This window comes from Parambassis ranga, chromosome 19, assembly GCF_900634625.1.
Source record: "Parambassis ranga chromosome 19, fParRan2.1, whole genome shotgun sequence".
Classification (NCBI taxonomy): domain Eukaryota; kingdom Metazoa; phylum Chordata; class Actinopteri; family Ambassidae; genus Parambassis; species Parambassis ranga.
The window spans coordinates 16,475,657-16,496,235 of NC_041039.1; the positions used below are offsets into that span (position 1 = coordinate 16,475,657).

Genomic DNA, 20,579 nt, shown 5'->3' on the forward strand with positions numbered 1-20,579 from the left:
ATCTGCACCATATGTAGATGCTGTGACATTAAAACTGCAGACGAGCCATAAAGTCTATTTAGATATAATGATCTCAGCATCATAAATCATCTGATGGTGTCAGAGCATGCTTGCTCTCAAAGTGACGTGTTTATGAGTGTGTATTTATTTAGTCTCTATAAATATGAGGGTGAAGCAGACAACAGCAGACAAAGCAAGACAGAGAGCAAGAGCATGGAGTGTGTGTGTCAGTCCTAACTGCCTACCGCAGCGTCCTACAGTCAGGGTTAAAGAGATTCTCCATCTTGCTTCAATTAACCATTCAGCAGTGTTTATATCACACTCCACCAATACCTTTTCAAGCACAGGACCCTGTTCCCCTGCCTGACCCTAAAACTTGACTCTTTATACCCACCGCCTGTTAAACCCACCTCACTCGTTCAGATCACTCCCCTTTGGACCCTTTACTCTGCAGACACACACCAGATCGGCACCTCGTTATGACCACACCTCATCCCAGGATAGAAGCCCACAGGCACCATACCAAGGCAAAGACATACAACACAGACACCTTGGCATTACTCTCTAGGGGTCACAGAAAGGTTAAGCATGTATAGGAACGATGAGGGACCTAAACATTAGACAGAGCATGAGACAGACATGTCTGTTTGTTATTGTTCCTTCCTGCCTTGCTTCCTTTCTTCCTTCCTTTTTAGTCTTATTTCATGATCCTGCTGCCTCTCATTCAGATCCTCTGGAATAACTCCAAACAGGAACAATCATTTATACACTCGTGTAGCTTTGCTCAGGATACACCATTTTTTTCAGCCCTCCTCTTCTGTTTTTGTCAGCTTTACCCCATTTCCCCACTGACTGCTCTGCCCCCTTCCTTTCTCCCTCACTTACATTGGCCAAACAACAGGATCCTTGTGATAGCAAACTGAGGAAGCAACCAATAAAGAGAGATATGTATTTGACTGGAGAAATAGAACCAGGGACTTGTGTGTGTGTGTGTGTATTAAAGCCAAAGAAAGAGTCATCTGGAGATGTTTAAGTTGGACAGGCCAGTTTCCGGTGTCTGGAGCAGGCCAAAAATATCCAGAAACAGAAAAAAAAGAATCCAGCAGGAGGGGAAAGGATACACCTCCTTGTTTCTCATGTGACCCTCTACATTTAGCCAACGAAGCTGAATTTTGGAGTTGCAGCATGGTTGCAACAAAAGCTGTTCAAGCCAAGCACATTAAGTTTAATTGCATCTTTGTATTGCTTAATGGCTGGGAACAGAGTATTTCGGATGAATCCTGCAAAATAAGATTACATCAATATTTCAGATGGGGTGCAGCTGCTTTTCGCTCACACAAACTGTATTCATGAAATATAAGCACATGAGAATGCACAGTAAATCAAAGAAATAGTGACAATCCTGGACATCGCACATTTTGTTTGTTTTGTATATCATGAATGTTATGCCATAGCTGAGTAACCAGCCTATAGACTTTGCATTACACCTCCACATCCTGCTTTTGGACTGTAGAAAGCTAATATATCAAACTTCCATAATACATAAGATTGATCATTTTAGAGTAATAACACAAGCTACAACTAAAGAAAACACACCAGCTGAGTCATTCAAACATTGCATTGACAGTAGGCAGCCTATAGGCTCAGCCTTTGCCTTGCTGCTCATATGAGTATCTATTTATGGTACCATAAAGTGGATTGATTTTGTTATGTTAACAACTTGTGGTTTCAACGGCTGCTCCAGCTGTGGAAGGTGAACACAAGTGCCCAATTTAGGTCATACATTTAAAAAAAAATAGCCAGTGAGTCCAACGGCTGCAGTGGACTGAAGGCCAAAACTCATTCAAGTAAGCCGAACCTGAGAGCAAGGAGATTTGTATTTAAAAGCACACACAGGAAGTTGAAGAGAGAGAGAGAGAGAGAGAGCAAAGCAGGGATGCAGACTGAAACCCTTACTTTTTTTTAAAGATACTATCTAACTATTTAAGCCTGTGGAAATCTGTCAAAACACACGTGGCACAGACCTGGTGTTTAGTGATCAGTCATATGAGGATTGTGTCTTTAAAGGGAACCCTTCCTGCCCACCCTGAGCTGTGCATTGCTGTAAGTAGGTTTCATGAAGTAGACACACATTGTTATTAAGGGGCAGATTATTGATGTGTTCTGTAGACACACTGATTGTTTGTCTCTCACACACACACACAGAGAGGTCTGCAGTTTCTCATGGCTTTGAGCTGCTGCAGAAAATTCCCCCTCATCTCCTCCTCTCCCCGCCCCCACATCTTGCCTCCATTATTCTCGTGTTTTCGAAGTAACTCGGATGACACAGAGAAACAGGGCTGGCAAGTGGAGTGAAGGCTACACTGGAACACCTTCAGCCTTTTCTTCCGGTCGTCCCCCTTCGGTTGCTGACCGATGGTACGGTCTCCTGCTATCCGCACGTTCACACACCGTTTTGCCGGTAGAGAGAGGGGGGTTGGTCGAGTAGCACACCGTGAATGCTCCTCTGCTTTCCAAAGGAGGGGATGAGAGCGAGAGCGAGAGAGAGAGAGAGAGGAGGGAGAAGCCAGCCTTGGAAAACGGTCGCCGTTAATTAGCGTCTTGTTATTTTTGGCCTGAATGGCGGAGACAACGGCGGTCTAAGTGTTTACAGAGAATATACTTGCAGCTGCGTCGCTTGTAACTATACCTAATGGTCACAAACATGGATGCTGATGTGCCTCCTCCTCTAGGCCGGCCGGGAAAATGGGTGTTTTTTGATGATTTTCTGGCAGTTACACGACTCGTTTCTTTTTGGGATTAATCATTTTTTTTGGGCTTTGGTCATTTTTTTTCCTCACTTTCGTCTTGGAGCCAGTGTCTGTGTGGGAGCCTCGCAGGGAGCGTTTGTTTGCAAGGTAACTAACAGAGCAAGCATCCCTGTGTGTCAACTGTCTGTAATAATTTGTTGTCAGCTCCAGCGAAATAATGAAACATGGCTGCTTTATTATAGCATTGTAAGGTCTTTCCTGTCACCTGGAGTCTTTAAAATCTCAGCGTGTCTCAGTCTTGAGGATTGTGTGCTGTTAACCCATTCAAACCTGACAGATAATGGCTCAGAAATGTTGATGAATCACAGGACAAGGTGGTGCAGCTCGCAGCATGTGGAACTACACTGTAATGTAGCCAATGTTTACATGATGTATGTATGCAGCACATGCTGCCAATGCCCTGACTTGTTTGGCTCACATTTTGCAGCAGACTCACATGAAGTTGAAATATTCCTCATTTTCTGACAGCAAGCTATTCATAGACACTTTATTACATTTGGTTTCATGGTGGATACAAACACAGAAGCAAGTGCCCAGTACCACAAAGTGAATTTTATGTCTAAAAAACCAATAAGCGTCTGTTTCTGCCAGATTGGGCTGCCTAATTTTAGCCTCGGGGCAGTGATTTGTTACCTTGACGTGAAGGTTTGCACTATTCCCAGGTGCCTCAAGCTGACTGCCAGTGAGAGAGTACATACTTGTGTGTATGTGTGCACACTGTCTGCAATGCAGCTTAAACGTAGGCCACTCTGCAGACAAGATAAGTTTGGTTGTATATGGTGTGGTTTTGTCCTCATTAGTGGAAACACAAGATTCCTGATATGATCTGTTTGTTTAGACACACTTGGCATCTCAGAGTTGTTATATGTGGCTATAACGAATCATGTCTGCACAGCTGGCCTACTTCTTATGTTAGTAATTAAAATGACTGTATACAGTATAAACATGGAAAGTTTTGGAAGGGCAATGTAACACCAGGACAGGAGGGTAGGAGATGAAAACAAAAGGCGACGTTGGAAAAATGTCTGGGTGTGTATGTCACTGACTGTGTGCACAGGTGCACCCAATCTAAACCCTCAAACCACAGGAGATCAATGGTAAGTGGGAGGGCAAGCCAAACCCTGCAGAGCGGCTAGAAGCCACATTCACATACTCCAGTAGTCATTCAGTGGACTTCACACAAGGATGAGTGTTAAGGCACGTCTGTGTCATGCCTTTTTCTGATATCTCCATCTCTTTGCTAAAATCTCACTTCCAGCCTGCCACCCCAATGCAAGTTGGCATGAATGGTGAGAAAGCAGGCGTATGTTAAACTCATAACAATGTTGAAGACACACCCCAGACCTTGCACTTGCCGCAGGTGTCCAATTTGATCCACATGGTAAAGAGTTACAAACCGGTTACTCTTGTGTTCATGTTTATAGCATCCATGTTTGGGAGGGAGTTCTCATCAAGTATTTGAGTCGTCCTACTTATTCTTCTCTAGTATTTCTTACCCCCCCCCCCCCCCCCCCCCCCCCCACACACACACACACCACCTCCACCCTCTCAGTCCCCATCTCCCAGATGTGAGGGAAGTGTGGGAGGAGCCATAGGGTGTTTGTGTTCCTCAGGGTCCCCTCTTCCTGTTAAATTGTGGAGTAACTCCACATGTGCCAAAAACACCAGGATACACATGCATCTACACACACAAACATGCTGGACACCGTGGCTCAGTCTGTAAGTCTTCAGATGATAGACTGCAGAGTATTTTAAAGCATTAGAGTTGGATATGTTATGATATGATATAACTGCACAGCGATGGCTTGGCATTGTGTTTTGTGTATTTGGTCTAGCTTGTGTTTCCCACAGTTGACTGTTTCATCATTGCACCTGCTTTACTGTTTACGCCTGGACTTGGCAGACAGATATTTTTTTTTCTCTATTCAACAAACCTTGTATCAGCAACACAGACAAACACTTCAGTGAACACTGTCAGCAGGCAGCTTCACTCACTGTGGCCACCAGTCTACAGATGGATAATGGATTTCCTGCTCAGGGAGGAATGTTAGAAATGTCCGTGAGGAACAGAGACGGGACGTTGTCTCTATTGGCCCATTGTGTTCAGTTAGTCCGGCTAACCTTGTTAAGACTTCATTGAGATACCACACAGACATCCAGACTCAAAGCTAGCACATATATATATATATATACTAATTGGTGTGTAAATGCATAATGATCCTGTTTAATTTAAGTAGAATTATTTATTTATTATTTACAGTTTTTAATTTAGAAATTAAAAAGATTCTCTTTTTTTTCCAGATGACAGAGGGGAGGCGATGTCAGGTCCATCTCTTGGACGACAGGAAGCTGGAGCTCCTTGTACAGGTGAGTGTCTCCTCCCTCTAGCTCTCCTCGCTTTACACATTTCCTTGGAGCAAGACAGAAGCAATGTCTGTTGTCCTATGGGACTCCATGTATTGCTGACAAAGGGAAATTTGGTCGGCAGAGGATGATGTTGCACTTTCTTGGTGCCCACTTGATCTCTCCACACTAAGGCACACAGACAGGATGCAATACTAAGTTGCTATCCCTGGTTTAGCTTTGGTTTTTACATAGAGTTCTTCTTCTAATGAGTCCTAAATGGAAAGCTTTACTTTTCTGAAACTGGCCCTACTCTCTTTAGTCCTCCCATTAGGCTTTTCTACAGTTATGAACATATGAGACAAGAGCAGCTGCCTGGTTATGTATTTTCTTCCTTGATTGTTAAAGTCATTCACGTTTGTCATCCCTCTTACTCTCTTGTGGTTTGGCTTGATAGCCTGAAACATATTCATTAGAAGCTCCTTTGATTCTTGCTTGCCTACTTCAGCTCCCTTTAGTCTGACCACTACCCAATTCCACTGGAAAGAGAGAAAGACAAAAGAAAGTAATTGCCCTGGAACAGTAGAATAGAAAGATTGACACTGGAGCTCAGGAGGTTGAGAGAAAAGTGAGATGAGCGTTCAGGAATGAAGAGACAGGAGATGACACTACAGGGATGGGAATAGAGAGGAGAAAATGGAGGGACAGGCCAAGGAGAGGTCTGCTGACTTTCTGATTTGATTACTCTGCCAGAACTGATCGTCTCTTTTAAATTGGTACTTCTTTCTGCTCCTCTTACCCTTTCTCTCTATCTCGCTGACTTTCCACTCTTCACTCTCCATATCTTCTTTTCTCATTCATCCGCTTGCTTGCTCTTACCTGTCTTCCCCATGTTCTGTCTCTGCCTGAAATATGCAAGTGCAGCTTCAGCTTCACATCTCATCCATCCTCTGTGTAGGTCATTTTTCAACCTTTTAACATGGACATAAACAATAGGAAAGATGGGGATTTTATCATTTGATAGCAAGATTACAATTATAAGGGGCCTGATGTTAATAGCAAATCAGCGTCATAATAGTCATGATACTGCTGTCTTTTTTTCTGTCTCTCCTGCGTTCTCTCTCCTTGCTATCTCTCCACTAGGCGGATGTACTGTAGGTCAGCGAGTTTTTAGCAGGACCATAGAGAATTACAATGTTATTCTTAGTTTTCCGCTGAACTAGGACGCACTCAAGTCCTACACTGCACTTACAAAAAGAAGAAATGCTAGTAATTCGTAGGCAGTACACACAATTGTGTATTTCAAATGTCATTTTACTATTATAGCCTTCAGTTATCTTTTGACAACTGTGTGGTCTTGTGCGTCCTGTTGAGATTTCCATTTAAGTTCTTGAAACCATGCCAAGCACACCAGCCAGCTTGCCTCTGAACCGTTGTATCTCAATTCTGTCAGTGATGTGTAACACTGACCTGCTGTTTAATCCCAGAAGTGTCATTCAACCTTTTCCTCTTCCTTATCCCCTTATACTCGTACCTTTGGTAGTGTGTCCTCTGTGGTTTCTTTATGGAGCAATGCCTCATTGGCAGGGAACTATGTGCCAAAGGGACAGCAGCGCACACCCACTGACCAGGTTGTAAAGATAGAAGCTAACCACTAGAAACATCAGCGGGTGAAAATGTGTCAGTCCAATGCCTATTTTCTGAGGTTTAGCGTAGTGCAGGATAAATAATGATGTGAAGATTACATTGTGTAACAGGGATACTTTGGGATTTGACTGCTAAATGCCTGGTGACATTCCACAAAGTGCTACGGTGTCCGTATACTGTTTTTATTTAGCGTTATTTTTGGTAAATAGAAAAGGTGATGCACATAATTGGCAAAATGCCTGCTGTTTTTACTTCAATCAGCTACAAAAGACATGAGAGCAGTGTATAAGTGATGGGCATGTGCCTTAAAAAAATAAATATAAAACCTGTATTTTTTTTTTTTTTTATTACCTGGTGATTGCTTTGTAACTTTATCCCCATACAGTCTACTGTAATTTGTACACTGTTGCCCATAAATTTGGAATTATTTTGTTTTCATACACGTTCTTCTTTTCATTCCTATTTCATTTCATTTCATTTCATTCCTCTTTTTGCGAGTGGTCCGCATAAATTACATTTTTTTAGTCAAAGCCTAGGATTAAAAAAATAAACCAATTAATGCTGGGTATGTCGCTTAAACCTTTATCCTTACTCAGCCTTGAACTCAATGGACTGCCGCTGATAAATCAGTTAGGAGCCTCATAAATCTGAGCCATTCTGAAGGTACCAAGGGCCTGACTAGCTGTTTGCAGACACTGGGCCATGACTTGCTGCCAGCCAGCAAAGTGAGCTACAGTTGTGCGATTGTCACTTGTCTGTTAGCTTTAACGTGAGTCCTCCTCACTTGCACCTCCCTGTAATTCTTAACACTGTTAATTACCTGCTGCTGAGGAGGCAGAGGCTAAATATCTATTAGCAGTAATGTTGTCTAAGCTAGCAAAGAGCTGCACTGTCTGATAGATGGCTCCACTGTGTGTGTGTGTAAGTGTAAGTGTCTGCTTTTTGTGTATGTTAGTGTGCCATATCACTATATTACCTGTCATTCACTCTGTGTATCACTGTTAGTATCTTTCACAGTGTTATTACACATCTGGTATCTGCACTCTCACAGATAAACTGCATTGCATGCATGCTTGTTGAAAGGGTGTGTGTAGTCGTTTGAAGTGGAACGCAAACTTAATTATACTATCCAGTGCTGCCAGTGTGAATTTTACAGTCTGCTTGGTATTCATAATAATATTGAGGGAAGAAGGTCAGCCTGGCTTCACAGAAATGGTTTCTGTGTTGTTTTTTTGTATCTTTATTTGTGCACTTCTGACGTGTATCTGAGGTTTTATTTTATCTCCATGTCATGTTTCCAACAGTGTACTCTTTGTGCCCCTGTCGCCTGCTCGTTGTTTGTTTCTTTGTCATGGCATGAGTGTTGTTTAATTGATATTGTTGCCAGGGCAGTTGAGTGCTGTGTGGTAATGAAAGACCACCACTGTATGTTTTTCAGGGTGAACCAAAACATGAATTACTGCTAATACTATAAAGATAGCCTCAGTTCAGACCCAGAATTTCTACATCTGAAATGTGATGAGTGCTTCAAAGGGGTCTAGTGTTGATCTTCTATGCTCCTGCTCTCCCATTTGGAGAAATAACAGAGAGGATCTGAGCTGCAGTGGAAAGGGGGCACCAAGATCAGGGCTTAAACTTAGTGAACGTCAGCACTTCAAGGACATTTGTTTGACATAGAATAAATATGCAATACACGCTTTGATGGCAAGTTAACCTCCGCATTCAGTCATATTGTAACACATAGACACATCGTGGGGTTTTGTAGTAGGATTACAGCAGAGACGTGAGACTGAATCTACAACAGTGCCCCTCTTGCTTTCTGTTTCATACAATCACATGCATACATGATGATACAAGGCAGAATTAACCTATATGTTAACTACACCTCGAGCACTTTCTTTCACTTCTGATCTCTCCAGAGCCTTTATGTGTAGCAGGATCACTGTAGGCATCGTGCTGCTTATATGGGATCTAGGTCAGTGGAGATGTGTGAGTGTGTGTGCTTGGCGTCTGTGTGACATCATCTTCTTCTCTTTAAATAGCTCACAGAAGCTTCTCACACTGAGTTTGTAGCTATGCAGTGAGTAGATAGTATGTGACCTGAGGTTCTTAAGAATGTGCATACTATGAAAGTATATGGTGTCAAGCGTACACCTGTGTGTGCATGTTTGGCTTTACACAGTGAATCCTCCTGTCCTCCTTTGTTCTGTGCTGCACAACACATGTTTTTCTTTGCTAGAAGTGAGCTGTTTGTAGGTTTTTGAACAGGCTTGTGTGAGTATATGTGAGATTTGTGTGTGCGAATAAATTCAGGCAGCGAGGCACACCCATGGTTAACCTCAGGGTCGGGAATACTGTTACTCAGGATGTGACAAACCAGCAGCATATGGCAGTGCTCCCTGGCCTCTGCTTGGCTTAAATGATCTGCAGTCTTTGAGTGTTGTGATGAATAGATGTTCTCAAACTAAGGCTGTTTTCCAGAGTAGTATGAGATAGCCAGGAAGCTAGCTGCAGACCTCTCCCTGCAATACAGAGTTCCAACCCATAGCCATGACTCTGCAGTGGCGTGTGGGTCAGAAAGACAGAGAGGGAGGGAGGGGAAGGGCAGGGTACCTGCACTGTCAGCAACATCCACACACTCCATCCATCTTTCCCATGCTCTCTCTCTGTCTCTCTCTCACTCTCTCTCTCTCTTGCTTTCATTTATCTCTTCCTCTTTCCTTGCTGTGTGTTAGAATGCTTAGTCATTGCAGTAAATCAATTGCTGATATAATACATTAACATAAATCTTTACCACATGTACAATGTAATAAACAGCTTCACTTGTGCACAAACCAAATTTGAACTGGTTAATATGACCACAACCTAACCCAACCTTATTTATCTGTCTCCCTGCAGCCCAAACTGATGGCTAAGGATTTGTTGGACCTTGTTGCCTCTCACTTCAATCTCAAGGAGAAGGAGTACTTCGGAATTGCATACACAGACGAAACGTAAGTAACGTTCAAAGATCATAGGTTTGGAGAAACCTGAAAGCATGACAATAGTAACCAGGGTACTGCAGATAAATGGGTCCAAAAGGTCCAGGTTTTTTAACCATTTCCACTGTGGCATCTTGAGAAATCAAAACACAACTGTATGCAAATGACTAGAAAATCAAATATGTTCTAAACAAACATGCAGAGATAGGGATCTCATGTTATCACATGTAAAAGCCTCAAGAATATTTTCAAAACCACAAACAGAACACAAAAGTGGAATACCAGTGTGCATATAAATACACTATGTGTACAGAAATGTGCAAAAGGTTATAATATAAATATATAAATATAGCAGCAGGTGTTGTTCCCCAGTTACTTGAAATATATATATATATATATATATATATATAGTAGTATATATATATATATATACTTATATATATATATATATATATATATATATATATAAGTTAACATTAGATGCTACACAGTGTACAAAAGTACCACTTTGAAAATGTGGCTGTTGGTTTTGGCATGTTTTTCTCCTGAGGAATTTCCAGTGTGCCTTTTGTATACTTACCGTAAGTGTTTTGTGTTGGTTTAAAAAAAAAAGAAAGAAAAAGAAAAGACAAGTCTCTAAAATAGAAAACAAATCATATTTACCCTCGATATCTATTTTATGTGCACATTTTAGCCATTGTTGCTATCTTTTCTAGGCAAAATAATGACTCATGATTGTGACAATAGGTCATTCATCAGTGTATGACAGGATCTTTGGTTACACATGGGTTTTGTTTTATAATGAGGTTATGATTATCTTGCTCTGAGCTAACACAGATCATGAGTTCGCCAGACTTGAAATGCAAAAATGACATTCAAATTAGTTTTATTGTGTTTTGTGAAAACATGCAAACAGGCTGATGATTTACATACAGGCAAACAACCTTCACTGATGTCAAGCACGGCTGGCCTCTGCTTGGTGGCATTTACATGGCTCTGATGCATTACTGTGGTCAATGTCAGTCCTGCAAAGCAGCTTTCACTTTACAGCCTCAGTCCCCAAGGGCCAAATCTATGATGTGTAGATTTGTTACTTGGGGTGCTTGGGGAGAGCAGAAGCCTCAACTCTGACCACTCGGTGAGGCAAAGAGGCTGTGTGGGGCAAAAAGGGGGGAGAGAGATTGAGAGACAAGAGTGGGAAGGAGGGAGAGCTTGAGAGAGATGTTGCTTAGTTGCTCAGGAGACCATGTAGGGTAACCAGGGTGACAAGCTGTCTCTGCAGTTTTTCTCTCTGCTGGAAGCAGAAAGAGGGAAAGGGGAGTGGGGTGGGGTGGGGTGGGACAGAAGGATAGGCACAGAGAAAGAAAAAAAAGATTCAGTGTCACAAGATGAACTTTTATGGATTCAGCCATCTCTGAAGCATTTATTGGTTGTTTTTGTTTTTTGATTCATCAGGGGCCACTTTAGTTGGTTACAACTGGACCGCAGAGTATTGGAGCATGAATTCCCCAAGAAGTCCGGTCCCATTGTGCTCTACTTCTGTGTCAGGTGAGTCTTTCTTCAACAGCTTATAGGTATCTCGCCTGATCGTGTTTGAATGTGTGTGGAAAGGAGAGGAGGCGTGTGTCTGAACTTGTTTGTGTGTGCACATAGTACATGCACATGGTAATAGGAATAGATTAATAAGATTAGTTATGAAATGACCCCTATGAAATTGCTCTGACCCCAGTGTGTAAATTCTGCCACAGGGCCTCTCAGCCAATCATGAGCCTTTCAGACCTCATCAGTATACACTGCATGCAAATCCCAACAAATAGCTCCATGGTGACTACAAGATACCAGAGTAAGATGGCAAAGGAAAGAAGTCTATATCACTACACTGTATAATGATGCAAAAGCAGTTATAATTTTCATAAAGTAATGTGTTATGTTATAGCGTAAAGTGTATATTACAGAATTCCATAGTAGTTAGTTAGCATTATGTTTCAGTGCGCTCTTTTTACTCTCTTAAAAAGCCAGCTCTTTTTTGACATGCTGTGACAGGGTTATGAAATTATCCACACTTCTCTTTCCCCCCTTTGTGCAGCTCATACAATGGTCCCACTCTTATGTAAAAACACTCCTGACTCACACACACACTGGATGACAAGTGTGTATGTTTTTTGACTGCGTGTGTGGGTGCTTTATCTTCAATAGGCAATTGAAAATAACACAACAAAAAGCCACCTGACCTGAGAGGACAGTGTGTCATAATAAAAAAACGTAGCTCGCCCACACTTCTTCAGCCCCAAAATATATATATACAAACACACACACACACACACACACCACAATCTCAGACAGAACAGGCAAGCCAAGTCTTTGTTTCGTGTCCTCTGGGGTTCCCTGTCCCCAGTTACAACCTAGCTCAATGATGTCATAAACACCCCAGGGAATGAGTCTTTGTTAGTAACACAGATAGTAAATGTGACGCACATAAAGTCAATAAACAATGATACTGAGTGGCCTTTTCCAGGGTGACATTTATGTCATGGCTCAAGTCATGACACAGTGAGGCAACAGTGCAGCCAAATTGTATTCATACAGTAGCACTGACCGTACTGCTCAGGCTGTTCAGTGGACAGTCTTTACACAGTGCCACTTTAACACAGCCGAAATACTCAGGTCATGTTGATAAAATCATGCATTAACAGATGGTCCTGCTTTTTTAAAACTTGACACCTTACACGGAATTTAGTGATGAAGGTGACCAGAAAGTGTGTCTACCCTGGTGTCATGTTAAATCTCTGCTGAATGGAGCTGGAGCCAAAACTATCTGTAGCTACTGCAGTCATTTGACTTAGCAGTGAAAGCCAAAGATCTTATTGGATGTTAGTGAGGTTCTGTTCAGTGTGAAATCCTAACCGTATAAAACAGCTGTGTGTACATTTGTGTGTGTGAGTCCCTGTTGGTGGGGGTGAGCTTAGCAGAGTGGGGGTCACTGTGTGTGTGTTTACATAGACTAATAGGTGTTTGAGGATGTGGTGGCAGTGCTGCGACACTGTGAACCTTTAACACCATTTTGATGCTTCATCCCTCCATTCTTCCTCACACATCAGTCACATCTCTAACCTCAATCTCTCCAAATGTCACACCCTGCATACCACCTTAATAACGCCCCATCATTGTTTTTTTTGACACGCAAATACAAATGCAGATTCTGGACTATAGAGGAAAAAAACAATCAGCCCAAATGTCAGGCCTGAATCTATTATCTATCTGAACATATTGTTTCTATTAGCACAATATAAGGTTTGTTGTGTAGATGTGTGTCTGTGTGTGTGTGTGTGTGTGTGTGTGTGCGCCTGCCTCTGTGCGGGTGCATGCACATCATGTTTTTGCATTCTCATGGGGTGTTTGTGTGATGTGTGTGTTCCCAATATATGCCAGGATACTGCCCACCTCCTGCTGATTCAGTGGGTGCTTTTTGCTTGCTTGCTGCTGTGCTGGCAGTGTGTGTGTGTGTTTCTCATCAACACGGTGGGTTTAATTAAATGTTCACACTGAATATTGACAAGGCCCCTCTCATTCTCTCTTGAAGCTCAATGGGTAATGTGATTTAAGCCCTCCAGTATTGATCGTCCTACAATCCCCCCCCCACTCAATACCTATACAGACTCATACATACACCATTTGACTCACTCATTCACATGTATTCATAGGAACATGTGCTCACATTAAATGCAGTTGCATACTGATGATGCCTAATGTAGATGTTTATGTCATGTTATTTGTGCATGTCAGATGAAATACTGCACTCAAAAATATTTCATGGGGCATGTGAGAGCATCTGTATCCTATAGAATCTTTATGATGTGTGTTTCCACTAGAGAGGAGCTATGACTAGTTTCCTAGTGCACCATCCTCGCTTCCCTCTGGCTCTGCATGCATTCATGAGCTAAATTTAGACTGCATTATTATGTTAGTTCCCTCCTCAGCACTGTGCCAGAAGTGGGTTACTGTGCTTCTCTCTCCCGTATGTGACAGCATGTGTGTGTATGTGTGTGCAATCACTGCACACTGACTGCTGATGATGCACAGAGGCAGACAATGTGTGAAGTGCATCGTGTGCACATTCAGTCTATGTGTGTGTTTGTGTGCCTGCAGATTCAGATTGTGGAATGTGCACACACTCACAAACTAATGATGGATCATTGCCAGCCGCCATGGTGATAGGGAGATTGGATGTAAGGTGAAGTGTAAAAGGTGTTGATATACAGGGTCAGCCTTTGGTATGGTGTGCCCCCCTCTGGTCACTTTTATCACTGCACCTTTCTGACAGATGATGTTGTGACAGACAACATGACATGTCTGTCTGCAACTAGTGTTTTATTTATGTGTATTTTAACAAATATCATACATAAACATGTTGTTTTCAGAGGAGTAAAGTTCAACCAATTACATTATATTGAAGAAATTCCCTCTGTGTTTTCAGGTTCTACATAGAGAGCATATCATACCTGAAGGACAATGCCACCATTGAGTTGTTCTTTCTCAATGCCAAGTCTATCATCTACAAGGTAAATACATTAACTTGTTCTCATGATGCATTTTCAGCACACATGGCTTACAATGGAGGGAGTTGTTTATCTAGAAGTGGTAGGAATCCTTTCTGATTCTGTATCTGAAACCAACATGTCCCTCTGGTCTTAAATACATGTTACCAGGAGATGGTAATTATCCTTAATAAGTATAAATTAGAATTATGTGAATAATTATGTTGTTAAAGGCATGCCACTTCATTATCCCTCTTCTAATCTTGGATGTCCATCCTGCACACTGATTGGTGAAGCAGAAAATGTGAACCATTTGCATCAGCTGTTACCCATCATGCTATGTGCTGCTCCACATTCCTAGCAACTAGTAAAAAAATTGACATATTTACTACCATCTGAAGCACATTTCTACTTTGGCTGTTTCAACAGCAGTGGATTTATATTTTAAATTGTTCACTTAAAGAAAAGTGCATATAATTATTTTTTGAACAGTTATATGTTTTGTACATTGGGAGTCTAGCGACTCCCTGTTTTGTTTGTTAGAGGATATCCTCTTCAGTGGACTGGGTAACATTTAGGCAGCTGGGAGTTTTAAAATGTGTAATTACCAGTTTACTACACTTACTACAAGTCTACCTGCCACTCAAATGGAAATGGTTTGCCTAGCCTCTATGTCGAGCAGTTATGTATCATATCCAGAAGAGGGCGTGTGTGTTCTTAAAGGAAACAAAACATCCTAGAAATGTCCTAGTCAAATCACTGTAGACAAATGTGAAATTGTCTTGACAACTTTTGTGAGTTTAATCCAAACCAAATACAATGAATTGTTTTAAAGTGTTTCATTTGTGAATGCTTTGTTCAATGCATATTTAGTATAGTAAACAGGTTTTCCACCTTAGCTAATTTTATTGAACAGTATAATGAACTTAAGTGTACGTATGTTGAAAGATTTAAGTTGTGTAGGTCAAGTTTAGAGACTTAAGCAACTAAATGTCTTCTGTGAAATCTGTGATCTCTATCTACTCATGACCTTGATGACCCCATGGAAGGAGAGAGGAGAGGAAATATCTTATAGTATTCCTAGTGAACATGTGCACAGTAGATGTTGTAGATTAGGATTTAAATGCATTTTAAATCAGTCAGTGATTGTATAAGTCATTTTCTGCAGAAAAACACACGTGATGTTTTGTAGCCTCCTGGGTGGTACGACCAGGGTGTGTTTTTTATGTCTAGCGTTACATCCTTGCTGTCTGATCGTTCAACCAATTAAGAAGTGGATTGTAACAGGGACATTCCTGGCACACATGACCCACTCCTCACTGCTCACTAACCCTTGTCCTTTTCTCCCATAATGTTACACACATACACACACACATGGTTGGTGTGTGTTAGCACCAACAGAAACCAAATACACGCTTCTACCTCTCTGCCTCATGTCTCTTCTTCCCTATCTGTTCATTTGTAAAAATGTACTCAGTAGTCATTAACCAGTGCATCCATGCTCACCCTCAACCCTTAAAGCCCTCTCTCCCAACCCCCTTCTCTTTGCCTGTGATCTCTCCTTCCACATGAAGACGTCATGAAATTGGAGAAGGGAAAAAGAAAAAATGGAGGGTTAGCGGTGAGGACATGAAAGAAACTAGTAACTTATCTTGAATGATGAAAGGATGATGAGTTTAATCATGACCACTTTTTCCCCCAATGTCAGTACAGTGTCTTTTATTTATTTACATGCTCCCATCACGCGGAAATGTTTCATTCACAGCTTCTGTCCTTTTTTTCTCTCCTTGCAGGAGCTTATTGAAGTGGACAGTGATATTGTCTTCGAATTAGCTTCCTACATTCTACAAGTAAGATAAAGTGTGTGTGTTTTTTGTGTTTGTGTGTGTTCGTGTGTGTGTGGATGTCCCTTTGGAAGTTATTCTAGGGGCTGCTGCTCTTCCCTAGAACAGTTATAAAAACACCAGTCTTTGATCCTAATTGATGATGATTAAACTCATGTTATCTACAACTGCTATAATTGTGAAGGATTAAACTCACATTATCTAGTCACCAATCTGGTGTTGATCTGCAGTAACGTCAGGAGGCTTTAAATCCCCCAAAAAAATCATCTGTCTTGGTAAAATGCTTGTTTTCAGACTCAAATCCTTCTCAGTCCCAGCCCATTCTCTTTCCTGTCCCTTTCTCAGAGCAGGTCAGACCATTAGCAGTGATTCTGCAAGGTCATGTTACACATAGGTTGGACTTGAGTGGTTGTGTATGTGTGTGTGTCCTCTGTGTGCAGGTGCAGATGTACAGTATCAGGTATCAGCTCTGTAGGTCTTCAGAAGTTTCACTCCAGATGGAGGTTTAATGTTTCTCTCATTCCAGCACTGCAGGCTTTGTTGTGCTTTGCAAACAGTACATAAACACACTAGTCACTGCTCAGGAATAACTCACTCACATAGGTAAACTGCCTTGTTGTTTCTCACTGCTTTTTCCTTTCTGTTCCACAGGAGGCTAAAGGTGACTTCACCAGGTAAGCCCACTAGTATTTCTTTGAATATATCTGTCAGTTGTTCATGAATGAGAGAGAAGGCAGTGACACTAACAAGGTCTCTGCTGACGGATGGGAAATGGTTCAAATGATCATTTTTGTGTGTGTCGGTTTGTGTAATGGTAGCATTACTCAGAAGTTTAATCAGATTTTTTCATTGTGAAAGACCTGACCAGATTATCACTCAGAAATGTCAGGATTATCTCTAATCTTTCATTAGTAAAAATCCTGTAGTCATGGAGCTCCTAAGTCATGGTCTAAGTATATGTTCCATATTAGCTGTGCACTACGTGTCATTTCCGATGTCTGTGCAGTCTAAATGCACAGTAGAGTCATCCTTCCATTTCTTTGTTGTAGCATGAGTAACAGCCTTCAGCAGCCATCACCTTTGACCTCATTTCCATCGATGTAAGGAGTAAATAAATACAACATCCTGCAGTGGGCTGGAATGCAACACACTCTGGAGACATTCCTTTCACCTTCCTCCCCCTCTCCATTACCCCTTCTGCCCCCACACTCACGCATACTTCCCTCCCCTTAAACCACCATAGATGTTGCCCTCTGCATGGTTCTTCCCAGCTGTACATTTCTCCCCCTACCCATATCAAATGTACCACATCATTTCTGTCATTGCTGCTCCTGTAAAAATCTGATACTAGATAAGAATCTGATGACTTTGTAGCTGTAATTTAAAAAAAATAAAATAAGTAAGAATGGAAATTAACCAACATAACAACATACACACAGACACAGTTACATCCACACATCGACCGACAGACGGACAGGGCGGATGGGATCTCTTCCAAAGCTTTAGCTCATCGGTTGTTATGTTCCCAGGGCTTTCCCCAAACTTCTGGGGCCTTGGTGGAGGCGAGAAAGAGGCTGGGGATTAGAGTGGGGTATAAAGACCTCCTGCCACTGGAGGTCTGAAAACTGAAACTGGGGCCAATTCCCTTTAGGTTTTACATTGTTCCCTGTATCATTTAGTCCGTCTTTATCTTAATCTTTTCCTGCTTCATCCACATGTTTTATCTGCTTTTATCTGTCTGTATTTATCTTTTGTGTTCTGTTGCTTTTTTCTTTCTTTTGACCAACTGTTAGTCTCAACTGTCTCTGCAGCTGTTCACAGATAGACCGCACCCAGTCTCTGAAATACTGCATTTATCATTCAGTATTCATTCCTTTCGCTTGACTAAGTAGTTCCTTCCTCCCGCATTTTTCAAAAGTTAATTCTAACTGTTCTGTAAAGTTTGAACTAAGACCTTTCACATACACTACTTCAGTGTGTTTCTTTCTACAGAAATGTGGAAATCTGTCCTTTTTTTTGGCGAATCTTCTATGCCTATGACAGAGAAGGATTGTTTTTGCAGGAGTCGTGTTGACCATTTCCTGTGGTTTTTCTTTTCTAGTGATGATGCAACAAGATCTGACCTGAAAAAGCTCCCTGCTCTGCCCACCCAGGCCCTAAAGGAGCATCCATCTCTGGCCTACTGGTGAGTTAGCTCTCCAGAGAACCGGCAGAAAATTGTACAGTATAACAACCTGTTGTTAATCTCGTCCTTAATAATATTGTCTTTGTCACCCTCCCCTACAGTGAAGACCGGGTCATAGAGCATTACAAAAAGCTCAATGGGCAATCAAGAGGACAGGCTATTGTAAAGTAAGTGTGCATACAGTGCCTTGAAAAAGTATTCATACCTCTTAAGCTTTTTCACATTATGTCACCTTACAACCACAAACTTAAAGGTATTTCATTGAGATTTTATGTGATAGACCAACATAAAGTCAAAATGATGCATGGTTTTAAACATTTTAAGCAAATAAAAATCTGTATATCGTCTATTAGATTTGCTCAGGCTGTCTTCTCTGTGACTGTCTTACATGTCTTTTTTTCTTGCTCCTCACAGTTATATGAGCATTGTTGAGTCTCTGCCTACATATGGAGTGCATTACTATGCCGTAAAGGTACAGTTTTACTACTCAGCCTCTCCTTTTTTTCTCACACATGCACCACATACAGCTTAAATATGTGCTGTTCCAATTGTGCATTTGTTTGCATCTCTACTTCTCTTTTTCTTACACTTCTTCTCTGAGGCATTTTTGTTGTGTATTGTAGGACAAACAGGGGATCCCGTGGTGGTTGGGTCTGAGCTATAAAGGCATCTTTCAGTATGACCACCAGGACAAAGTCAAACCCAGGAAGGTGAGGATCTCTAACCTGTCCTCTTCACAGACTTCAGACTCAGGGCTTTGAAAGATTACTTTATATAGTTTAGAATTGCATAACATTGATATTTATAGAGCTCTTTGTTTTTCTTCTACCCCATGAAGAGTGAATAGTTAATATAAATACAATGCTGCTTGAGATGGATTTTTTTTTATCTTTGTGTCTTTCTTCATGCTCCCTATTGTCCACTTTTCCACCCAATGAGTCAGGATATTGTGTTTGCAAAGAGTACTAACACTGTGGTACAATTGCTAGAGTCTGGAGACATTCAGTCTTGGAATGTTTTACATCCTGTCTGCCATTTATTTCTGTGGAAGCGTCCTCCTCTTGGTCAGTTCACCCAGTGGGTTATCTGTGAAAGCTGTACTTACTCTCACCTCTGACTCCCTATCTTGTTTAGGGCCTCGATCTCTGGCATTCAGCCTTGTCTCACAGGGTGTTAATGGTGTTAGAATCATCCCTGTATGTGGAAAGGCCACCAAGACACACTAATATGCACACTGATACTGTTGCTCATAAACACAAGCACACACACAGGAACAGGACTAAACTGTGAACTCACCATCCTGATGAATACTTCCTGTCTGCCAAATGCTTTCCTGTTTGCCAGTAAAGTTGCACTCTGTGTGTGTGTGAGTCTTGATTATTGCATTCCAGTCTAAAAAAAAAGTCTCATCACTAAGCCTGATTCCTGTGTCTTTTAAGTACTCTTAAATCACCATGGTGATAGGAAACATGCATTGTGCTTATCTTACATTAGACTTACAGACACTTCTCCAGAACATGCTAAAAAAAACCTGTGCAAGGGTCACACTCTCTGCCTCATATACATTTTGGATGTCAGCATGAAAGATGCAAGCTTCCACATAAAAGTTAGTGGTGTGTTAGTAGTGAAGAAGGAGTTAATAGCCTTCCCATGCAATTGACTTATCAAGCGTTCAGCTGCTATAGCAACAGTCAGTGTGAGTCATTGGTCTGGTAAGCTTCAGTACCGCCCAACCCCACCCACCCCCAATCCCAATTCTCTCCTTTGTCCCCTCTCTCCTTCTTGCTTTCTATCTCTCTCACTGTAGCACTTACATTTGAAATTAGTAAAGAACGGGCCACCTCATGGTGTACATGTGATTGGAGTCTTTAGGAAGTTTAACGAGATCTAAGGACTTTGTGTCTTCTTAATGTAGAATCACAAGTCCAACTAAGCCCCAGTAAACACAGCAAAGGTTTGTTTTTTCCACAGAGAAAAGAGTGGGTGGGTGGTGCATTTTTTTTCCACAGCTGAGGACTGGAAAAGAAGGCGGTCAGTAGACAATGTGTAGATGTTATGTTAGTAATAAGTGTCATCACTTTTGTATCTGAGGGAAGCACAGATCTGATAATTAGTCAGTCAGTGTATTTACCAGTGACTCAGAGTTTAATCACTAGCTTTTCACTGTGTAGGTTTTTAGTTCTCTAACTCAGGGAGATGGAGGCACTAATTATGAGACATTTTGGGCCAGTTAT

General features: G+C 41.6%; 1 protein-coding gene across 9 annotated transcripts in view; it reads left to right on the forward strand.

Moving 5' to 3' along the window:
• Nucleotides 1–20,579, forward strand: part of frmd4a (FERM domain containing 4A) — a 59,648-nt gene that overhangs the window by 24,326 nt on the left and 14,743 nt on the right. For 3 of the 9 annotated variants that reach the window (XM_028430265.1, XM_028430268.1, XM_028430260.1), the window contains exons 2-11: nt 5,112–5,177; nt 9,699–9,793; nt 11,237–11,329; nt 14,256–14,340; nt 16,110–16,166; nt 16,812–16,834; nt 18,262–18,345; nt 18,447–18,512; nt 18,760–18,817; nt 18,969–19,055. In XM_028430265.1, the coding sequence (XP_028286066.1) occupies nt 5,112–5,177; nt 9,699–9,793; nt 11,237–11,329; nt 14,256–14,340; nt 16,110–16,166; nt 16,812–16,834; nt 18,262–18,345; nt 18,447–18,512; nt 18,760–18,817; nt 18,969–19,055 (714 nt within the window). Of the gene's footprint in view, nt 1–2,338; nt 2,898–4,991; nt 5,010–5,111; nt 5,178–9,698; nt 9,794–11,236; nt 11,330–14,255; nt 14,341–16,109; nt 16,167–16,811; nt 16,835–17,209; nt 17,261–18,261; nt 18,346–18,446; nt 18,513–18,759; nt 18,818–18,968; nt 19,056–20,579 lie in introns of those variants that run through there. The other 6 variants (XM_028430261.1, XM_028430262.1, XM_028430264.1 and 3 more) reach the window with 4 other exon arrangements.